The sequence below is a fragment of the Drosophila mojavensis genome, unplaced genomic scaffold (genome assembly GCF_018153725.1).
Source record: "Drosophila mojavensis isolate 15081-1352.22 unplaced genomic scaffold, ASM1815372v1 contig_136, whole genome shotgun sequence".
Lineage (NCBI taxonomy): Eukaryota > Metazoa > Arthropoda > Insecta > Diptera > Drosophilidae > Drosophila > Drosophila mojavensis.
This window is the reverse complement of record NW_025318667.1, coordinates 27,592,800-27,616,088: the sequence shown is the minus strand read 5'-3', so window position 1 is coordinate 27,616,088 and position 23,289 is coordinate 27,592,800. Positions and strand designations below refer to the sequence as shown.

At 41.1% G+C, this 23,289-nt stretch overlaps 1 protein-coding gene across 1 annotated transcript; it reads right to left on the bottom strand.

Moving 5' to 3' along the window:
* Nucleotides 1–1,387: 1,387 nt before the first annotated feature.
* LOC6584856 (homeobox protein B-H2) lies at nt 1,388–13,282 on the bottom strand. The gene is made up of 4 exons (XM_032732441.2): nt 12,312–13,282; nt 11,286–11,709; nt 4,164–4,413; nt 1,388–2,336 (listed from the first exon to the last, which is right to left on the bottom strand). The coding sequence occupies exons 1-4, from the start codon at nt 12,924–12,926 to the stop codon at nt 1,715–1,717; spliced, it is 1,911 nt and encodes a 636-aa protein (XP_032588332.1). The 5' UTR covers nt 12,927–13,282; the 3' UTR covers nt 1,388–1,714.
* Between the last annotated feature and the right edge of the window lie 10,007 nt (nt 13,283–23,289).

Genomic DNA, 23,289 nt, shown 5'->3' with positions numbered 1-23,289 from the left:
AATGCCTTACTTCACTCCTTATTCCGCATTTAGAGTAACTTTTCATTTAAATATTTCCCCAATTTATGATAATTCTGAATAACTTCATCTAGCAGTCCCACGTCTACATATAATCTTTGGCGTAGCCAGCACAGTAGCTCGCTCTTGTTCACTGATTTGACTTCGATTGCCCGATTCATGGGACATTCCTTCGTGTATACATAGTATCTATAGCCGCATATATGTATGGCGAATCAGTGTTAATTAGTCGTTCGGTTTGTGGTTACGGCAGCATCCTTTACGCACATTTGCTCAGCTCGTTCGACGCGGATGCCAATGGCTAACGAATGCTAATGGCTGCATGGGAAAAGTTTCGCACGGTCGTGCGGCACTCATAAATTTATGAGTGGCACTCGTAAAAATGCAAATCGCTGCCAGAGGGAAAAGCGCAACAAATAATCAATTTGTTACAGAGGCGCTGCGACAGGACCACAAGCAGGCGGCGGCGCCCAAGGATGCGAAGGCCCAGTTTGCATGCTCTACGCACGCAACTCGAACCCTCCTGAGACGCGGAGGACTTGTAGGACGCAATGCGTTGCGTTGGCCACTTCACGCAACAGCCGCAGTTGGAGTGGATTGACTCTAGCCTTGGAGGAGGATGGGCTCAGCCTCAGCCTCAGCCTCAGCCTCAGTCTCAGTTCGCCTCGTCTCGTCTTGGGGGTTGGGCTCGGGGCTGAGAGGCAGCGCAAATTGAATTCGCTTAGCCGCAACCCCGTAAATTAAGAGCAACAAGCGCTGTTGCCTTTGTCAAACAAAAGTTGCGAAAATGGCAAGCGGCAACTAAATAAGCAAAACAAACAGCAGGCCGCGCCACATACAAATTCATGTCAAAGTAACTGCCCTCATCCCTCCACTGCCCCCACCCCACCTCAATGACAGCCACCCCTTGAGGGTTGCAAGTCAATTAGAAACGATTCGAGGCAGCTCGGCGCACTCGAACGCCGCGCAATGCCGCGCAGCGCCGTCTTTTACGGTGAGAGCTCAGCGAGCTGCGCGTCGCCCGTGAAGAGCTGCGGGAACTTCAGTTCCGCTCAAGATTGGCAAATGTTAACAATTTGCAAGTGGCACACACAGTTTAGGGCACGGCCTTCCCAGGCCGCAGCCAGGGCCAAAATGCAACAGTTTTTCAAGAGGCTCCGGCCAAGAGACTCGTGTGTCAGCTCGCATTACGCTCAGGACGTGAAGGACCGCGACTTGACTCGGCCACTCGGCCAGCCACTCGAGCGCACAGTTGCAAAAACAAAGGCCCTCGCATCTCGATTGCTCTTTTCCAGCTCGTTCTCATTCTCGATTTCGGTTTCGATTTCGATTTCGATCTCGAGTTCTCATTCTCACTCTCACTCTATCGTTCTTATTTTTTGCTCTTTTATTTGTTACAACACACAATAGACGTCTTAAGACTAGGCACAAAAAAATTATTAAATATAAGAAAAAAAATTGGTTAAAAAAAAAAAAAAAAATGTCCCTGCTTATGTACAAAACATTTACAAAAATGTACAAAAATCCTTTAAGCTACGTTTTAAATAGTTAGATCGAGAAAAAAAATACACTACGACTACATATATATATTATTTATATATTGTATATTATTTATAGATCTACTTCATATTTGTTGCGAGACATTTCGTAGTCGCCCTCTGAGATCCAGCTCTGCTGCTGCGGCCGCTGCTCTGCCTCACACCTCGAGCGCCAGCTCCTCGTCCTCTTCGTCCTCGTCGACGTCGACCGCTGGCAGCGCCGTCAGCGTCGTCAGCTCCCCGCGCTCCGCCTCCAGCGGCGGCGTCTTGGCCGCTGACGCCAGTGGCGCCTCCTCGGCTGGGCCGTGATCGCGGCGCGGCGGCGGGCTGCCCGGATTGAGGGGCGGGCTCGGCGTCAGCAGGCGCTGCCGACTGCTGCTGCTGCGCTCGTAGTCGGCCTCGCTGTTGGCGCTCTGGCTGGTGGCCGGCGAGCGCTCGCGCGGCGCCAGCGGCGGCGCATAGTAGCCGCCCAGCATGGGCGCGGCTCCCGGCGGCGGCGGCATGCCCGGCAGCCCCATGCCCGGGGGCATGCGGCTGGGGTACATGTAGGTGGCGGGCAGCGCCGGCTTCTGCAGCGCCGCGGCGGCCGCCGCCTGCCGGTAGTAGATATCGATGGCCGAGGGCGGGGCGCCGTGCGGCGTCTGGGCCGCGGCGGCGGCTGCGTACGGCCAGGCGCTCAAGTAGGGCGTGGCGCTGCCGTAGAGCCGCTGAAAGGCCGCGTAGTTGCCGGCCTCGGCGAGCAGCTCCAGGCCCACGGCGGTTTGGCGCTTCCACTTGGTTCTGTGAAAGACAAGCGAGAAGAAGAAGAAGAGAAGGAGAAAAACTCGATTAGTTGCGTGTCGAATGCTTAAAAAAAACGAAAAACGAAAAACTACGAGTCGGCATTAGGCAGCAGGCCTCGATCTAAGCCAAACTAATCCGCAATGACGGCAGCCGCTGCCGCTGCCGCTGCTGAGGCTGCCTCCTGCTATTAATCATGCCACAGAGTGCCGACTCATGCCGCTGACTGCGCGTGTCCTTACCGCCCGCTGAGCGCCAGGACGGCCGACCGTCGCCGTCAGTTGCCCTTTGCTATTATTGCTGTTTATATTTCGCACTTAATTGTTTTGTCATTTATCTTGCAGTCCCAACCGACGCACGCCCACCACACAGACACCAAGAGTGGAAGGCAGAGAGAGGGAGAGAGTGAACGGCCTAATTGGCTAGGCACGCCTGCACTTGCCCAAGGCGCAGCCAGAGAGCGAGAGAGCGAGAGCATCTTTAGCAAATCCTTTAATTGCGCCTAGGCGCCAGTCGGGCCAGCGTCCAGCCCGAAGCTGAAGCTGAGCTGCAATTTTCGCGCGTCCACCGGCTGCAGCTGTGAAAGTGTTTAACATTACCAAATACTCTATAGAGTTGGGCATGTGCAATTTGTTAAGGCACTTGGGTCACATGACCTAAATGAAGATTTGGCCATGCTCTCTGAATCTCTTTCTCTCTCTATCTGTCTCACTCTCTTCTTGCATGATAGAATGATGGTAAGAACTATCGAATACCCTGCAGCAGAGCATATGCAATTAGTTGAGGTATTTGGGCCACATGTCTCAAATGAAGATTTTTACTATACTTTCTCTCTATCTCTATCTCTCTCTCGCTATCTCTTACTCCCTTTCTTTTTCTTGGCAGTGCAAAATAGATAAATATTTATATGCATGACAAATAAAGATTTTACTTTACTCTTCTCCCTCTCCCTCACTCTTTCTCTCTCTCACCCACATTCTCTTGGCAGTGCATTGGCAAGTCGTTGTGATCGCATCTGCGAAGTCTGTTCTCAATATCCGGTTGACTTTTTGCCCACCTATGGAAGATGCTGAGACTGCGGCCAGACTGTAAATGTCTGAGTCGGAGTCTGAGTCGCCGCTTGAGTCTCTTCGCCGCTTTTAATGCCCGACGAAATGTGACAAGTCATTGGGCAATAATTAAAAATGAGAAAAAATACAACAGCAACAACAGCAGCGAATAATAATAAACGAGAGAAAGACAGAGAGAAAAAACGCTATTAAACGTAATAAGGCAGCGACTTTGGCAGCTATTTTTAAACAGCAGCAGCGGCAAATGCCATTAGAAATCGAATCGAATAGCGGATGACGCCGCGCAGCCCCTGATAGGCAGCACCGACAGTACATGCGCCATACGAAAGACTTAGGCAACAAACTTGCGGCGAGTGGCGAGTGGCGCACGAAAAAAGTAAACAACTCATTTAATAAACAGCAAAGCATTTTACGACTCTTGCGCAAAATGCAGCAAATTAAGCAATCAGCATAAAAACAAAACGCATAAACAGCGCCGGGCACTGATTCCGAACCGGTTCGCCGCTCGGCAGATGGGCCGACGGATAGACGGGCAGACGGGCAGACGGGCGGATGGAGTGAACCGAAACGGCTTTCGGGGGTAGCCATTAAAAGTGTTTTTATTCGAGAATTGCGCGAAGAAATGGGCGGTTCCATAAAAGGCGCTGATTAGCTAGCTAGTTGGCTAATCCACCTTCCAAGCAAACTGCCTCTGCCTCTGCCCCTGCCCCAGCTCTTGCCTTGGTTGGCTGATCAATCAAAGGAACCGACGACTCACCTGCGATTCTGATACCAGGTCTTCACCTGGCAGTCGCTCAGCTCCAGCTTGTTGGCCAGCTCCATGCGATCCTGCACGCTGAGATACTTCTGCCGCTCGAAGGACTTCTCCAACGTCTGCAGCTGATGGTCGGTGAAGGCGGTGCGCGCCTTGCGCTGCTTCTTGCTCAGGCTCAGCCCCAAATGGGAGTCCCCATTGGCGCTGCTGTTGCCATTCTTCATGCTATCCTCGCCGTCATCGTCTTTGCCGCCTGTTTGATACATATATATATATAAATATGTTAATGTCAATGCTGTAACATGACTCTCTCTCTCTCTCTGTCTCTCGCTTGCTTAGTCTTTCTCTTTACTACATATCTATCTATACATACATTTGTCTAGCATCCGTCTTGTACTTGGCTTTATGGCTAGAACACATGCAACACGAGATAAACACAACTGCGGCCTGTGGCATGCCATTACTAATTTGCAATTAAACACTTTATGAGCACAAATTACAACAACAACAACAACAACGACAACACAATCACTCGATTTATCTCTCCTTTGCTGTGAAACGTGTGAAACGAAGCCTAACAAATCGCATAGCGAGTACTCAAAAAATACTTTTGAGTCTGTTCGCTAATCCAATTTCATCATGGATCAACTTCTATTTATAAGCAATTTGCCATTTAATTGAGTTTTTCATTTTGCAAATAAACGTATTCTCAATTAAGTTGCAGCTGATTTGATTGGATCTCCATATAGAAGTACAACAGTCTAAAAATCTCATCATTTTTGCTTTCCTTTCACGCATTGCCCAAAAAATCTTAATTGGTTTACTTTACAAAGATATATACATATACGAATCTTAGGTATAAATATAATTATTTGTTGCATATTTATACCTATGATATATCCAAATCTATAAGTTATGGGCAATCTATAAAGTAAACCAATTCAAGTATGTGTATATCTATATTACGATATATTGGCCTAATGTAGAGAATGAGATCAAAGCTTAATAATCAAAGCTGAATTTAACAAAATAAAAACGGGAATATATTATATATATTAACATTATATGATAAATATGAATATTCCCTAGTATTGAAGATGTTTTTTTCCTTCTTCTTTTCCTTAAAAATTAAAAAAAGATTGAACTTCAAGGCATGAGAAAAATAAAGAATATTTACTCGCTTTTTTTTTTATTTATAAAAAAAAGGGATAAAAATCGGTTTAACATTGGTCCAGCATCATATATCACATCCTGCCTATTTCTAATACTTAGTCTACTATTAAATCCAAATATAATGGTTTGCTTTAAACAAATTATATTTTATTATTATTTATTATTATTATTAATAGACGTGACTATAAATTTGTATATATCATTCTGCCTGCATGAGTTCTGTTCAGATTTAATTTGTGTTTTTTTTTTTTTTTAGCATTTTCAGCTTAGCAAAACTATTAAAAATAATTGAATTTAAAGTTTCGACTTCTTTCAAACATGTTGCTTGAACAAATAAATGATATTAAAGCAGCAATTCATCATCCCCCCAATCACCTCTGCTCGCTCTCTCTCTGTCTCTCAAAAATAAGACAAATGATATATTACATATGATATGTAAATGATATTTTTACATTTTTTATATTATTATGATAAATAGTACCCAAGGTACAGGTTTTTCCCCGTTAATGGAAACTCTCTTAAAAATAATTGATATTTCGACACCCATAAAATATTAAGCCTAAACGGATAAATGATCTTCAAGCATCCCGATATCTGTATTATCATTCCCCGCCATGCCCCCACTTCTGCTGAACAAACTTTTAACTCTGGCAATCGCTAATACGATGCAATCGGAAGAAAATAGCGCATAGTTAATAATCCCTTGATAAATATCTAAGCAGACGTTCAAGCTCACACTTGGGTATATAAAAATGTTAATAGAAAATTCGTTTTTTTTTTTTTTTTTTTTGCTCACTAGATTTACAGTTGCCTTCTTCTCTTTGTCTGTCTGTTCGTTTGTTGTGTGTATAGCTATCGTGTATTTCCTTTTCGCCCTTTTTAGCCATGTTTGTTGTGGCCGAGTGTGCATGCACTTAAAACCAGTCAACACACAGCTGGCAGCTGCACGCTGCACGCTGCTCGCAGCTAGTCGAAACTCAGGCAGCAAAACATTTCCGCAATATCTCCATCTCGCTCACAAGTAGTGCCCCCTCTCGCTCGCCGTGCATTAGTAATTAAGAGCTTGTGGCTAAACTGTATTAAACATGCTTAACTGTGCAGACAAAAACGCTGTTGGCGCACTTCCTTCTGCCTTCTGACTGTCTCAGCGCTTGGCCAAGTTTTGTTGTTGTTGTTGCTGCTGCTGCTGCTGTTGCTGTTGCTGCTGACTGCATTTAATTGCGCATGGCAGCAACACATTTGCAATTGGCCTTTTTGCATTTTAATTAAAGCAACAACAAGTCTCATTTAGCTGCTTTGCGCGGCTCTTGTTCATTTTTGTTGCTAAACGTTTATCAGCATTTTGATAATGTGCACGCCTAAATGCAGTCAGCAACAACAGCAATAACAACAACAACAGCAGCAACAGCAACTAAAAATGTAAATGCTACAATAATGCTTGCATAACGGTAACGCGATTGTATGCATTATCATATATAACTATGCATTGTGTCTAGAAATTTTGCGCTGCCTTTCCGAAAACACAAAAAATCACAAAGAAAACGAAAGACTTAGGCAACGAACTTGCTGTAGCTATACGCAGGCGCATTAGTGTATAAGTGTGTGTATGTATTCGTGTGTGTGCACTTGCTACATGCAGTTGCCTTTGTTGCTGTTGTCGCTGTTGCTGCTTTTAGCGGCCACACGCTTCGCTTGGAAGCCAACTTAAAGTTTAAGAAACGAGACGAAACAAAATATTAATTTCAATCAACGATATATGTATACATATATATAATTTTATAAATATAAGCAGAGAACAGCAACAAAGCAGAGCACTAAGAATGTGAGACGGGTGCGAGAGGGGGGGTGCGGAGGGGAGAGAGGTGTGATACGAGTGTCTGCATGTCGCTGCGGATCAGCGCACAGTTCATTTGACAGACGGCGACTCAGCTCAGAGTAGCGGCTCGAATCAAGCTAAAGCTCAATTTCAAACGCGCTGCGCGCCTGCGATGCGAGAAGCTCCTTATCGTCACTCGCATCCTGAGCGATCCTGGGACGGGTCGGAGCGCTGCGGATCGGGTCGTGTCCGATGTGCAACTGTCGCTCGCACGCGTCTCAAGTGACACGCGAGTGTCACCAAAGCCCTGAGGTGAGCAACAAATTTCAGTTACGAGCAACAACAATAACAACAAGAACAACAACAAGAGCAACTCGAAGCGCATTCTTGTTCTGTTGCTGGCGAGCTTCGATTAGGCCATTTAAATTAACGTTGTTTTTTTTTTTTGCGAAGCGATTATGAGGCACACAAAAAAAAGCAGGGCAGCCAGAAGGGAGACGACTAAGTAATACCCTGGAACAATGCTATGAAAATTGAGCTTGTTTTTTGCTAGTTGTAAGTAAATATAAGCTCGAAGCCCATATTTATCGATACTACAAAATATTAAGTTGCAAACAGACAATGTAAATTTTTTTAATTAAACACGTAGCCCCAGTAAATTCATCAAGAGCGCGAGCTGCAAACTAAAGTAAATTTCAAATCGATATTTATCGATATAATATACATTAAAGACACAAGAAGATGATATAGACTTCATTTAGACTCAAGTATCAACACATCACGAATCACCGATTATATTAAGCTATGACTATCGATAATTATCGATATTACATTATTTAAAAATGCAACCATACAAACTAAAATTTCTATATTTATGTAGCAAGCCTGATTTAAATGTATATAAATAGCCTTGCTTGAGCTGAATATGCATTGTTAAATATGCCCAATATCTACAGGGTATATTAAATATAATAAAATTAAGGGGAAAATAATCTGTTTTTTCGTTTGTTTTTTCTTTTTTTACTGCTTTTTTTCTTTCTTTTTTTTTTTTTTTTTTTTTTTTTGTGGACTGCCTCGAAATCGAAGCTCGCAGCGTGGGCTAAAAACTCGACCCAACTGTGAAAGAGAATCGACATCCAGCTGATTATAAGCGTGTGCGAGCGTGTGCGTGTGCGTGTGTGTGTGTGTGGGCTGGGTGTTGTTATGGCTGTGACTGTGGTGTGGCCAACACATTTATGGATTTTAAATTTCTTTCATTTGGCTTGTGTCTCAAATCAAAACAGAATTTCTTGAATTGACAGCGACGCGGGGCGCATTTCTCCCTCCACTTACACACACCTCGCTCTCTGTCTCTCTCTCTCTCTCCCTCTCTGTGATGATGATTATATTTAATTAACTTTAGCACAAGTCCAACGATATTAGAATTGTGCGTGAAATCGCGAATGAGTTTAAAAACGTCGGTTGATCAAATCGAATCAATAATAGGTCTAAACAGTTTAATTCGTATGAATATCGTGTCTAAATTATGATTTATAGATAGATAACTTTCTTTATAGATAAATTACTGTATGGCTAGATGAAAGTGTGACTCGATAGAACCTAATCCAATGTGACTTTGGGCTGATTGAGGTCTTTCTTTATAAATTCAACGATTATTATATTAATTTTAATTTATACTTTAATTGTATCGAAACTATCTTAATTTAATTTAATTAAATCATAATCATTTTTATTTATTTATTTATTTTTTTTTTTTTTTTTTTTTTTTGTCATTCATAAGCTCCAGTTATATTATTTTAAGCACTCTTTTGTTCATCTCCGATTGTTGGCCCTGTTCTGATTTTTATTGAGCCATAACAAAACGCTATCGCTGTCTGCCAATTAGGCTTAAATGGATTTTTTATGCTTCCCCCTTTCGTATTGTTTTATGTTTCGATAATGAAAATCAATTTCAAATTGTAATGCTGCATATGAAATCCATTGTTGTTTATGCAGAATGTCGTCAGAGCTGATTCGAATACAAAGAAATGATGTCGGCCAGAGTGTAGGGCCCAGTTCCAGTCGTTTAGCAATAGAATCAAACTAGTCAGTCGACAGATTCTTGCCCTCTCCCCCTCTCACTCTCTCTCTCTCTCTCTCTCTCTCTCTCTCTCTCTCTCTCTCTCTCTCTCTCTCCCTCTGTCTCTGTCTCTCTGCCATAACAGCTCACACAACTCGCAGCAAAATCAATTTCCAACGCACGTTTACGACTATTTAATAGTAATTTGTCATAATTTGCATAACGTTTAAAAGCGCTTAACAAATAAATAATAATAATAAAAAAATAAAAAAAAAAAAAAAAAACACAGGCAGCAGCAACGACAACAAAAGTCAAATACAAATGCTGCTAATGGCAGCAACAACAAAAACAAAAACATTAAAATCAATTAAATTGTTGCATGTGAAAAGCCGTCTGAGCTCAGGTGGCAGGCAATCGGCAGCAGGTGGCAGGTGGCACTTGACAGGTAGCCCGAGTGCATAGAACGTGGGCTTTTGCCCGAAGCTGAAGCTGTTGCCGTTATCGACGTCGATATTTGGGTGTTCTGCCAAGGATAGCTAGTTGAGCTGCAACGCATCTCATAGCAACTAACACCCCGAGCGAAAACGAAGAGTGAATGACTAACAGAAACCTCGTAATATATCCACATAATTAGAACTGTGAATAGCGCAGCCTCAGTGCTGACAGTGAATCAGTTAATCAGCTGGCAGCTGCTGTTGTTGTAGTGAGACTCATCATGTATGTATATATTATATATATTATTATCCACATTTCCAACTAAGCTAGATGCATTTTTTGTTTTTGTTTCTCTTTCTTTTCAGTTGCAACTCAGCCACAAACCGCATTCACAACCAGCTACTGTTGCTGTTGCTGTTGTTGTTGCAAAGCACGTGAGCCATGCAAAGGTGGAAAAGCTTTGGGGGAAATGTGAAAACACAATGCACATCAAAAATTTATTTCATATTTGCAGCTAAAACGTTTCAGAAAATGCATCAAACCTCAATTTCCTCATTGCATATTTAATTATTTCACTTTAAATAAGCTCTACTTAGCTGAAAAACTCTTTTGAAAGTCTTAAACAATATATATTAAAAGTTAACTAAATTTGTATACACATAAGGAATTTGAATTATCTCTGTTTTGTGTGAACTATTATTAAATGATTCCTTCTTGCAGAAGCAGTTCATAAAACAACATGAAATACACGAAAAGCTCGCATAAAACTCATTAAAAGCTCATATCAAGCGCATTTTGCTCGCATAAATTACATTGTTAATTTTAAATAGCAAATTTCATAAATTACATTTTTCCACGAAATTGATAAACTACAAGATAAACTCGCATGAATCAACAATTAAAGTATTTCTATATGAAAAAAAAAAAAAAAATCTCCTTTTGAACAAGCTCTCTCTCACTCTCTTTCTATAGTTCAGCTCGTTGACAGATTACAATCAACCCAATCCAATCCAAAGCTCACTTGAAATATATTAAAAGAATACATAGACCGCATTCAAACGTAAAGCTCATTTTAAGTTCAATTTGAAAGTACCCTGAAGCTGGTTCTTAGTGTTTATACCAATATAAATATAAAGATTATCCCTAATCGGTTCCATAATCGAACTGCTCACATTTTAGGTAAAACCTAAAATTCACTGAATGTTCTCTCTCCAATAAGCGTAAAACTCACTCCAAGTTCATGTTAAAAATGCCTTAAAGCTCGCCCTTTGCTTACATTCCATTTAAAATGTAAAGCTCAGTGCAAGCTCATTAGACGAAACGCTCGAAAGCTCGCATAATAAAGTCCCTAAAGCATACTTAAAACTGGCCTAAAATCAGCTTGCCTAATGCTCTTCCCAATTTTATTTAAAGCCCACTTTAGGCCAACTTACAGTTTACTTTAACATGGCCCAAGGCCCTGCTAACCCTAACAGCAACCAACACCTTCTCTTAGCGCCAAATGTCATTTGTCAGCAAATCGAAAGAGAAAGACGACCAACAACTATGGCCTATGCACACATGCATACTACATAGATAAATGATGTATGTGTATGTGTGTATTGCCGAAATTTGGTTCTGTATCTATAAATCGTTAGCTTACCGCAGTCGTCGCTGTCGCTGTCATCGATGGTGCTCGCCTGATCGCCGCTGATGCTGCTGCCCGTGCCGCCCAGCAGCATGCCGCTTGTGTTCCCGCTGTTGTTGTTGATGTTGTTGTTGCTGCTCCCGCTGATGTTGTTGTTGTTGTTGCTGCTGCTGCTATTATTGTTGTTGCTGCTGCTGTTGCCGCCGCCGCCGCCGCCGTCCAGCGAATGGAGCACAAGGGGCGAACGCGATCGCTCATCTTGGCCATCGACAAGGCCGCCGGCGCCGCCGAGCGGTACATTGGCGCCATGACGATGCAACGCCTCGAGGCGTTCCCGTTCCAGCTGCAGCTGATGGTGATGCGGATGCGGGTGCGCATGCGGATGTGGATGCGGATGATGGGCAAGCGGATGTTGCGGATGTGTGTGCGGATTCAAAGGCTGTGGCAGCAGCGCAAAAGGAAAAACCCCAATGGGATACATATATTATTTAGATGGAGTAATAGAATAGATGTGGCAGGTAGATTGGCTCGCTAGAGAAGACTGCAATGGACCCCAATCTATATAAAGTTATCTTGGATAAAATGGAGCAGAGATTTGAGTGACGAGAGCTGTGAACCATTCCTAGATTTCTATTTAAATTCAATCTAAGAACTTTAGGAAGCAATTGACAAGACTGTAATAAACTCTATTATATGCAGATATTCTAACATAATCTTGGCTAAAAAATGCATTACGACTTGACAGATTCATAGAGTTAATACAATAATAGAGACCTATGAAATCGAATGGGAATTCAGGAATTCCTAACCCTTGATGCAATGCAAAAATACTTCCCTAACTTTCACTATTGAACTTGACTTGCTTGAAATTACCTAAATAAAACTAAAGTCCTAGTCCTTACCTCCGCACCGCAGAGTTGAACTGATTGTCAGTCAAGTTGAGTCTATGCTTCTATGCTCATTAATTCTCCCTCTCTCTTCTCACACTCACTCATTTGATTGATTGACTGATTGACTGATTGACTGGCTTCGCGCACTCACCGTATTCCATGGGGCTGCTGTGTGGCAGTCCTTGGTCAGCGGTGGCGAGTTCTCGCGTCCCGCCTGCCTGGCGAAGCGATGTAGATGTGCGTGTGGATGCTGCTGCTGCTGCTGCAGCACCGCATAGTGACTGGGCGGGAAGTGGGCCAGCAGTGGCGCCACATGATGATACTGCTCCCGCTCCCTCTCCCTCTCCCGCTCCCGTTCCCTCTCCCGCTCCCGCTCACGATCGCGCTCACGTTCGCGCTCGAAGCGCAGCAGCTGCTGCTGCTGGGCCAAGTAGTGCTGCAGTGCCGCCTGCTGCTGGACTTGCTGATGCGTCTGTTGCGCCTGCTGCTGCTGCTGGTGCTGCTGATGCTGTTGCTGTCCATCTCGAATGGGCGGCGGCGCGTAGCAGTCCTCGGGCGGACTGGCCGAGCCGCGTCCGGCGGCAGCCGCCATCGCAGCAGCGGCGGCAGCAGCAGCGGCTGCCGCAGCGGCACTACCGGCCAATATGTCGGTGATCATGAAGCGGGAGCGCGGCGCCTGCGTGGCTGAGGGCGAGGTCGTAAGGGTGCCCGGTGTGTCCCCAACGGCTGCCGTAGTTGTGGACATTTCCGGTGGCATTGTGGTCATGTGGTGGCGCCGACTCTTTCACTTGTCTCGCTCCCCCACTGAGCTTTGCCGACGGCACAAACCAATATTCAAATAACAATAACAATAAAAAAAAATAATACAATTGGCAAGATATTCACGAATAACGGCGCTTCTTTATGTTTATTTGTGCTTGGCACTCGCGTCTTTTCTATCAGCGCGCTGTAACTTTGTCCGCTGTTCTTTCTGTGTGGCACAAGAACCGAAACGAAACAAAACGAGACGAGACGATACGAGACGTGAAACGGCGAGACGAGACGAGCCGAGCTCAACAAAAGCCGTGAGAGAACCGCTCGCCTTTGGCTTTCAACCGAAACTGAGCCAAGCAGCGGACACAACGGGCAACTGCTGCTGCCGCTGCTGCTGCTATTGCTGCTGCTGCTGCTGGCGGCTGTTAACGGCCAAAACAAAACACGTAAAAAAAGTGGGGAGAACAGACAACAAAAGCAAACAAGCCAGTCGACTGCTCAGCGCGCGCACCTGTCGTCGTCTCGCTCACACACACCCGCGTGCTCAGCTCTCGGCCGAGGTGAGTTTCCCATGGTGTGTTTGTTGCTGTTGTTGTCATCTATTGCCTGCATTTATTGGTCGTAATTGGCAGCAATTGACATTCATTAGGTTTCAATCAGCGCCAGCGCTCTCTTTCGCGCTCTCTCTCTCTCTCTCGCTCACGTTCGCTTGCTCTCCCGCTCTCTCAGTGGTTGTGTACTCGCATTTGGCAATGGCCGCGACGCTGTGAGCGCTGGCTACCAAACATAACAGTTAGTTGGCGTGCCATAAACATTTTATGGCAAAGCTATTGCTGCTAGCAGACATTGCCATTGATTGTTGCCGTGCGAATGACATTTTAGCTGCTATAAAAATCGCACACACTGGTATTTTAGTCGCTATAAAAATCTACACTGATATAACAATACTAATTAATTGCATTGCGAGAGTTTTTTATAGCAACAGCGCGAAACTCAACACCAAACCGAGCAGCTGCTGCTCTCGCCATGATGCCGTCGCTTTTGTTGTTGTTGCTGTCGTTATTGTTGCTGTTGTTGTTGAGGATGCTGCCACCCTGTCGTACAAACGTGTATAATCCAGCATCTGTAAGCTCCGCCCCAATAAACTGGTTAATACACACGCACAGCATATAGAGAGACAACTCACGCACTCGCTCTCACCACAGCCTATATAGCGTGCCTGCTTTAACACATGTCTGGGCTGCTACACCAAAGGGGCTGTCTGGATGGCAGGCTCTCTGCTGCGAGCAATTGCCTGTATGTATGTATATGGGTGTATGGGTGTGTGTGTGTGTTTGCTTGTGCATTAATGGGCGTGTGTGTGGCTGTGTGCGAGTGTGCTAGTATGCTAGTGTGAGTGTCTTTTGTTATTTTTGCGCTTGTTAACACTTTTTGTTTGGCATTTAAACAGTAAATTGGCAGCAGTTAAATGATGTGCGCTCTCTCTCTTTCGCTCGCCCGCTCGTACGCCATCAGCCGTCCCGCTCTCGCGCACGTACACACGAGCATGCATAGTTTCTCGTGTAGTAGTTGCTTAGTATCGATGTCAATTTGCTGCCTAATGTGCAAGTGAATGAGTCTGGCAACTGGATCGGGTACATAATATAAGAGCAAAGCTCTGGCATGGAGGCTGAGGCTCGATAGAGAGAGGGCAGTGGCCAGGCGTGCTCTGGGCGGATGCCGAGGTGCTGTTGTTGTTGTTGTTGTTATTTTGATGATGGAGTTTCGCTTGGGGCAACTGCAGACTGCAGTTGTTTTTGTTGTGGATTGTCGTTGTTGTTTTTGTCTTTGTTGTTATTACTTTTAAAAATGGCTTCATTACAAATGACTACAATTGGCGCTGCTGTTGCTGCTGCTGCCGTTGCTCATATTGTGCTGTACATCTTATTATTGCTTTGCATACGAAATGCCCAAATATGTGTGCGTAAATGTGTGTGTGTGCGTGTGTGTGCATTTACATACTGAATGGATTGACCCACTATTGTTATTCTTGTATTTGCTGATTGTGTTTGACTCTTGTTGTTGAATCTTACAAATTGATCGAAACAAGCAGCCAATATCCAGAATAATAAGAATATTGTTAACATATTTAAGAATATACCTGCATATGTAATACATATTGATATAAATATACCAGCAGGATAGCGCAGCGAAATTCAATTATTTATATAGCCGTCAATATGGCAACCAGAGTTACCAAATTCTTATTTGTTGGCTAAAAAAGGCGTGTTCCTTAGGAAACCAAATTAAATGACGAGGAAGATACAAAATTAAAGCTGACTGTGATCATCTACTATTTTTATATTATAATATTAAGATAATATTCGTATTTGCTTATTTTTTATTAGTAATAACGCAATTATGTAGGTGGAATAGATAGGCGACCCACATTAAAAGAAACATAAAACTCGCAAATAAGCAAAGAATTGATGCATAAGCGAAGTTTCCAAAAACCTAAAGAAATATTTTCATAAAATACTAAAAAAAATAATAAATATATATACACTCTAAAATTAAGAACTTAAAAAAGTCTATACTCTAAGAAAATAAACACGCTTCAAGTAGGCTTTAATATAATGTTATACAATTTTTAATGTTCACATGGGTATATTTGTATATATTATACATAAATACATTATTATAATTATTATAATATTATGTATGATAACATTTTACCTACGTTAAGAAAAGCATCATTAAGACCGACAGTTCAGCCCGGAAGGGGTTGAGTTTGAACTCAGTATTCCCCTACGAATTGCAGTTTTGGGATTCAGATATTCAGAATTTTCAGAATGACAAAAGGCTTTTGAAATCGAATTATTCACACCATAATACTTTAAGTCATATTGAATACAGCTCAGACAATTGAAGTCACGAATTTGAAGTCTGAACGTAAAAGTCCTTGAGAGAACAGTCCATTCGAGGGACTTAAATATCATTGATAACACTTGAGAATAATTTTGATTATAAATGTAGCAAATACATATATATTGCTGTTGAAAAAACCTTCCTTTTTTAATAAAATTTTGGTAGATACTATTATACTATTCTATAATCCTCTAAGCTTGATTTCTAAGAAGAATAACACCATAGATTGCTTACAATAAATTATAGAAAATACTTGGTTATCGCTGAAAATGGAAATTCAAAATATTTGCTCTCCCTCTCACTCTCTCTCTGTCTCTCCCTCTCTATCTATCTCACACTCACTACCTTTTCTTCACCTCGAACTCATAAGAAAAACATATTAAAAATATTACAGAGTCCGCAAATACGCACATCTCTATACCATCCATTAAAATGCTCTGAAATTTTTTGAAAAGCATCTGTGCATAGAATGTTTGCAATAGTAGCTCTGTATCCAGCCATGAAACCTAAGCCTGAGCTTCAGGGCATAGCTTAGTCGGCCAGTTCCGACTTGAGTGATATTGTTTGAATGTTTGAAGCATGCGACATCGAAACAAAAATCAAGCTCTCACGGGGCTGAGATCCACGCGTTCAAGAGACAGATATTTCAAGAAATCTAAACAGCAAGTCGCCCTGATCAAGAATATCTGCCACGCCCTCTTCTGCCTATTACATAAATTTTCAAAATATATGTATGTATTAGAGCTGGAACTCCCAAGTCAAACATGGTATAGGCTATAGATCTTGTCAAATGGAGAATTGAATCTGTTAGCAGACCTTAATTTTTCGCATGCAATATTTGGATTTACATATAGGCATTTCTCCAGAAAGGTCAACCGCAGCCAAAACATTCAAAGTCTTTGAAAGCATGTTCTGCTAACATATTTTTTATAACTAATCCATCAAATTTAACTAATATAAACCAATGATACATTTTATCATAATACATCTCGAAATATTGAGACACAAAGCCGAATAAGTGCAAAAATTCTGTTTTGAGCATTACTATGCAATGAAATATGATACTTCGAATTTTCTCTATTTTATTATAATTAATAATTTTAATATATTGAAAATCATTGCTAATGCTATATTCATGTAAAATTACCAAAAAAAAAAAGTATGGTGGAAAAAATGTCTCATTCGACACGTCACCTTCGACACTAATTAAAACTAAAAAATATAAAAAACTACTCAATATTTTTGAATCAAATAAAAAATATTGTAAAGATGTGCTAATTTATAATAATTTAAAATTATTCGTAAATTGTCACTTAAGGTTTCGCTAAAATCTCAGGTAGAACTGTTCATTTAAAAAGCGACTTACGTTTTTTGTATCCTGCGAACCTCTTGGTTTTTTGTGATTATCTTGAAAACTAATATTTGCCTAAAATCAGATTTAGCACCAATTATAGAGCTAATCAAGAGCTAAAGAATTCACTATTCGTCAAAATAAAAAAATGTTTTGGCATTCGTTTTTTTTTTTTTAACTCAAAAACGTACGAATGTCACATTCACCACTAGAGAATTGGCCATATGTTCTTCTCTTTAGCTTATCTTCATTTCCTGTTTTTTTCTATAATTCAAGACTCGCACTTTAAAGAGATTTTCACAGATCTCAGAGTTAAACTATGGAGAGCAGAGAGCCTACACTACAAGATTAAACTCTTTATTTATATTTATTGAACGCAGTATGTATTTTGTTTATATGTACATGCATTTGATTATACTCTTACTATTATATAGCAATGGATTAAGACAAATAAGATAGACAAACTTATTAAGTAGATAATGTCTCTATAATGCTGACTTTCTAGGCTCTCTAATAGATATATTTGTATGGAAAGTTTGCCGCCATTTTGTTTTGAGTGATTCGCATGAGTTTGTGCTCCTCCGTTCTTGCGTACCGCTCCTCTCCTCTCAGCTCTGCTCTCACGAAAATTAATACAGAGCCGCAATGGCAGTTCATTAAAAATGAAAAAAGCCAAATAAAATAAGAGATGAGAAAATGTTCACACTCGTCCCACAAGTTATTTAAAAAGACATTAAAAATGACACATGATGTGCAGACGTGACAGCACGGCTGGTGGTGAGAGTGGTGCGAGAGGCGCAGGTGTGAGTGGTGCAGGTGTGAGTGCTGGCCAGTGATTGCGTGGACTCATTAAAGTGGCTACAAAATGCCCCACTGCCCATTAAGGGCTGCCCGATTGATGCTTGGTTAGCTGCGTGTAAATTTCACACCGTTGCTTGCTTGTTTGTTTTTTTCCGTTCATTTCTTGTTTTTAATTAGGTCTTGGCACTCAGTCAACGCTGAATGCCGGCAGAGCTAACGGTTAAAGCAACCAGTCAGCCAGCCAGCCAGCCAGCCAGCGAGTGGGCCGACCAACCACCCACAGCTACCCCCAAGGGATGCGCTTAAGTGGCTATGGAATGGGCCTGGGTTATGGTCTTTGAAGGTGTCGTAATAGCACTCAACTCGCTCTGATTCCAGATAAAAAGGAAGGCAGAGTGAGAGCGAGAGCGAGAGAGAGAGAGAATGTGTGCATGGGCAAGGGGTGGGTGCGCAGCAAAGCGAGGGGAAACGCTTCAACACAAACAAATTAAAAAGCACTTAACAAACGAGCAGCCGCTGAGAAGGCGAGCCCAGGCAGCTCCTCCTGCTCCTGTCAGGCGCCGTTGCTCCCGTTGCGTGAGCTATTCGGCCGAAGATCATTTAGAGCTCTGTCAACGCCGCGAGCCGAGCTAAGCTGGAAGCTGGAAGCTGCGAGTTGAGAGCCGAGAGCTGAGCACTGTGAGCCAAACTCGTAAATTTCGAGACTTTGGCCGTGGCGTGTGGCGTCAGTCAAAGCGAATTCAAATTGCCCAAGTTAACATCCTGTTGCGGCGCGATTTGGAGAACTGAAAATGGGGCCGCTTCTTAATTGAGGTTTAACACAACATTTACCGCTTTTTGCTAATCGCCTTGAAGCCGCCGCCGCCGCCGCCGCCGTCGTCAGGGTGTGTCGAGACCAGATCTGAGATTCCGTTTCGGATCTAGGTGCCAGGCCCTGAGCCAGAGCTAACCCCTGACCAGTACGTGATTTCATTCATAAAAATCGCGCTCTCGCTTCAGTTTCGGTTTCTGTTTCTGTTTCGGTTTCTGTTTTGGATTCGGCTTAATAACAACACGTCATGTCATTTCATTTTCGACCAGGGTCTCGGCCAGCGTCTCCCAGGCCATTCCTCAATCCACAAATATCCGAGCTCCCCTTCCTCCTGTCCCCATAATTTGGATACCCATTGAGAAATGTTTATCACGCAATGTCGCGTCTGTGTTTTCTTTTCTTCTTCTTCTTCTTCGTCTTCTTATTTGCGGCTCCTTTCATCAATATTCAATGTTTGTTGTTGTTGTCTGTTGAATTTGCTGTTGCTGAAGCAACTTAGCGTATTTATATTTAATAATATTGACGTTTGCCCCACATTGCTGGACCCTCGTTAGAAACAAGCGCGCCTAATGAAACTAACAAATTTTTTAATGAATTTTGATTTATTCCAGCATGTCAATTATATCTCAAGTATATACATATATAAACATGAGTACATTCATATCTGACATGGGTATTTAAAAAAACATGCACATATATACATATCTGTACTTATATATAATTACCTATATTTAATATCAGTATTTAGTATTTACTATTTGTAGACTATCTTAGGCTTCTCTGTTTTGATTCATTCGATAAAATTTCTGAGAGTACCCGTTAAAAGATCTATAAATAAGCAATATTTGTATTGAAATAAAAAAAAAAAAAAATGAGAGCTAGAGTCTTTAAGTTATATTTAGCTCATATTTAGGCATTTCAAGAAGAAGAAATTTTGGAACGATTTCCAGTTTGACATCACGGCTAAAGTGAAATTAGTGAATGTTAATTATTGTAAACTAGTTGTCCCGGCGAACTTCGTACCGCCTAACAGTCTCTATATATATAAAACAAAGTAGAGTTTGTTACAAAACTTATAATTCGAGATCTGCTGCACCAATTTTCATGGTTTTTGATTTGTTGGATTTGTCTCTGCCCCGAATTGGAAACAGGCATTGTATTTTTGAGTGCTCGCTAGAAAAGTAGGGAACGCAATGGCTCTGGTGGCGGGACCACTAATGGCAATGTCACTTTACCACTAAGGCAGCACAAACCGGGCGTTTCACCAGCAAACTTCAATGCGCCACAATGCTGGCAAACAACGTCCATTGGACCAATGCAAACTAAACGATTCAAGCTATAGTCAATGGTGCAATCATATCGAAACGCTTCTCGATTCAAATCAATCCTTGAACCATTTCTTATTGCCATTTCACGGGCTGCCTCTCTTTGAGAAGCACGAATTAAGGCCCTTCTTTGCTGGGTACTAACGCGGAGCCTTTCTCGGGCGATTTCTCGCTCTTCGTCAGATAATTGACTCGCGATATTCCGTTGCCTAATTGCATTATGGGTCCGCCGGGAAAGATTAGATCTTCTAGGACGCGGTATTTTTATTAATAGTAATACTGCCCTCGCACAAAACCATATAAAACAATCGAGAAATATAAATATAAATAATTTACACAAATTTATGTTTGAGACAAACAAATACCTGAACATTCGAGATATTTAGCTTTTGTACGCACGCGCACAATTATTATTTATAAAGTTTAAAAGTCCAAAAATATAAAAAGCCAAAAATACACTTTTTAATAATTAACTTTTTTTTTTAATTTCGAATTTTGAATTTTGTATTTATTTTTGATTAGTCAGGTTTTAATCTTTTGATTTTTTTTTTAATTTTTGCAGATTTTTGATTTGAAATATTTATAAAGTTTAAAAGTCCAAAAATATAAAAAGCCAAAAATACACTTTTTAATAATTAACTTATTTTTTTTTAATTTCGAATTTTGAATTTTTTTTATTTATTTTTGATTAGTCAGGTTTTAATCTTTTGATTTTTTTGAATTTTTGCAGATTTTTGATTTGAAATATTTTTCTTTTCGATTTGGAAAACAATTTTTTTTTTGTTTATTTATTTATTTTTTTTTTTTGAATAGTCTTTTTTTTTTTTTTTTTTTTTTTTTTTTTTTGAATAGTCTTTTTCTTTTTTTTTTTTTTTTTTTTTTTTTGAATAGTCTTTTTCTTTTTTTTTTTTTTTTTTTGTTGAATAGTCTTTTTCTTTTTTTTTGTTGAATAGTCTTTTTTTTTTTTTTTGTTGAATAGTCAAGTCTGCTCGAGGCTGTGCCGTAGACTGACTGACTACATTTGTTTATTTACTTCTGTACAGGACCGAAACTGTCACTGTTGCCAAGGCTACTGAGTATAAATGGAAATTTGAATCTTTAGCGAAAAAACCGCGTTTTTCAAGTATTCGTCAAATTTTTTCAGTATTTTAAAGATCTACTGATCCGCCTCGTGGCGGAGACAAATCCAACAAATCAAAAACTATGAAAATTGGTCCAGCAGATCTCGAGTTATAAGTGCTAAGACACTTTTACACAACTCTCTTTTATATATATAGATTGTATGAGTTTCTATTCCAGATGCAATTTACTCATCATACATATCAAAATGTTTATGAATTTCACATAAGAAATAATTATGTATGTATATATATTTAGGAATTAGATTGAAATAATCAAAACGTTGAAACCACTTGAATACTTTTTTTTTTTTTTTTTTAAATTATTATAATTTAAAAGAATTATTTATTGATAAATATATAATATAATCGTTGTATCGCCCTCGAATAGAAATTCGATTGAATAAAAAGTTTAAAAAAAAAAATACATTTAATGAATGAACAGGCTCCACGCTGAAATGTCTTAAGAGCATGTGCCCGACTACGAAATACCCTAAAGTGCATTTGACAGCTTATGCTTACTGACATTAAATATTAAGATAGAATTTGGTTTACTAAAGTATTGTGTCCTACACTATAAATTCCAAAAATTATATTTATTTATTTATTTAATGCTGTTGACAAAGCTAGAGACTACTAAAGTATACATTACTGATACTTAATATATACTAACCATTCATTACATATAAACTCATACATATATGCATTTGTATGGATATACCAACATTCCAGCAGAGGAATACTAACATTTCACTAGAGGAAGCACATACAAGCACCAAGTCCTACACTCATTGCAGTTTGTACTAACATTTCACGAAAGGTGTACTAACATTTCAATAAAAGAGGAGTGCATTATCCTTTATGTTAAGTAGCATATGTCTGTTAACACTAAATGCATCCAATGCAAATTCATACTAACATTTCATTAAAGGTGTCGACGCGCTTGGTGAAATGTTAGTAGAAAGTCGATGTTAACTAGCGCATATTAACACTAGCCGTAGGTCCTACACACATTAGAGGGGAAATTCAAATTCATGCGCTGCCCGTGGGGCAAACGTTTTGGTTGTTTCACATTTTGTAAATTATTTATGGGTGCGTTGGGGGCGATTTGGCTGTGTCTTATCGCTAGTTATATATCACTATGACAAAACAAAGAGCGGTCAACAAAGGCGAAGACAAAATCGTACAAACCTTAACACAGCAATAACAAAAGCCAAGCCACACACGCACACAGACACACACCACGCACGAACACACACACAGGCACAAACTTTTTTCATATGTATCTTTGGGTCTTTGTTCGCAGCTCTTCTCTATCAACCAAATGGGCCGTGACCAATGACAACAACAACCACAACAACAACAACAAATGAGTTGAAGGCGATAAATGTACCAAGTTGTATGCTAATTTTGCGATCTCTGTGGGCCACATGCATACATACATATGCATGTATATGCATAAAAAGCCGATAGATGCGACGATAGATGGATGCACTAAAGGTGAATCAAACGAGCGAGCGAGCGACAAGCAACAAATAGAAATTAAATTAAATCAATTTAAATATAGCATAAAATAAAAGTACAAAATCATGTTTCTCTAAAAGGCGACAATATAAACCAAAGCCAAAAGCAAACGCAAAAGCAAAGGCAACGCACGACAACAACAAATCCACATGAAGATTAAGTCAAAGAGGAGATAGATAGTAAGACAAACGGTTCCATTGGCTATCGCCCTCTCGCTCCTTCTCCAGCTTGCTGTGCCTGTAGCGCGCGCGCTCGCGCACACACAGATAGAGCGCACTGTATTGAAATGAGTCGAGTTGATATTTATCGCCGCACTAAATCGCCGCACTAAATCGCCGCATTCGCTGCACAATTTGTGAAATTAATTTACAGCTTGAAGTCGAGAATTGCACTTAAAATGCGCATAAAACGCGTCAAGCAGCGCTAATTATGACCAAATGACAGCGCCAGCAGTAACAGCAGTTTTAAGAGGACACGCACACACACACTCACACACACTGGTACAGTGCAGCCTGGCCTGCCACCCACTAAAATGAGTT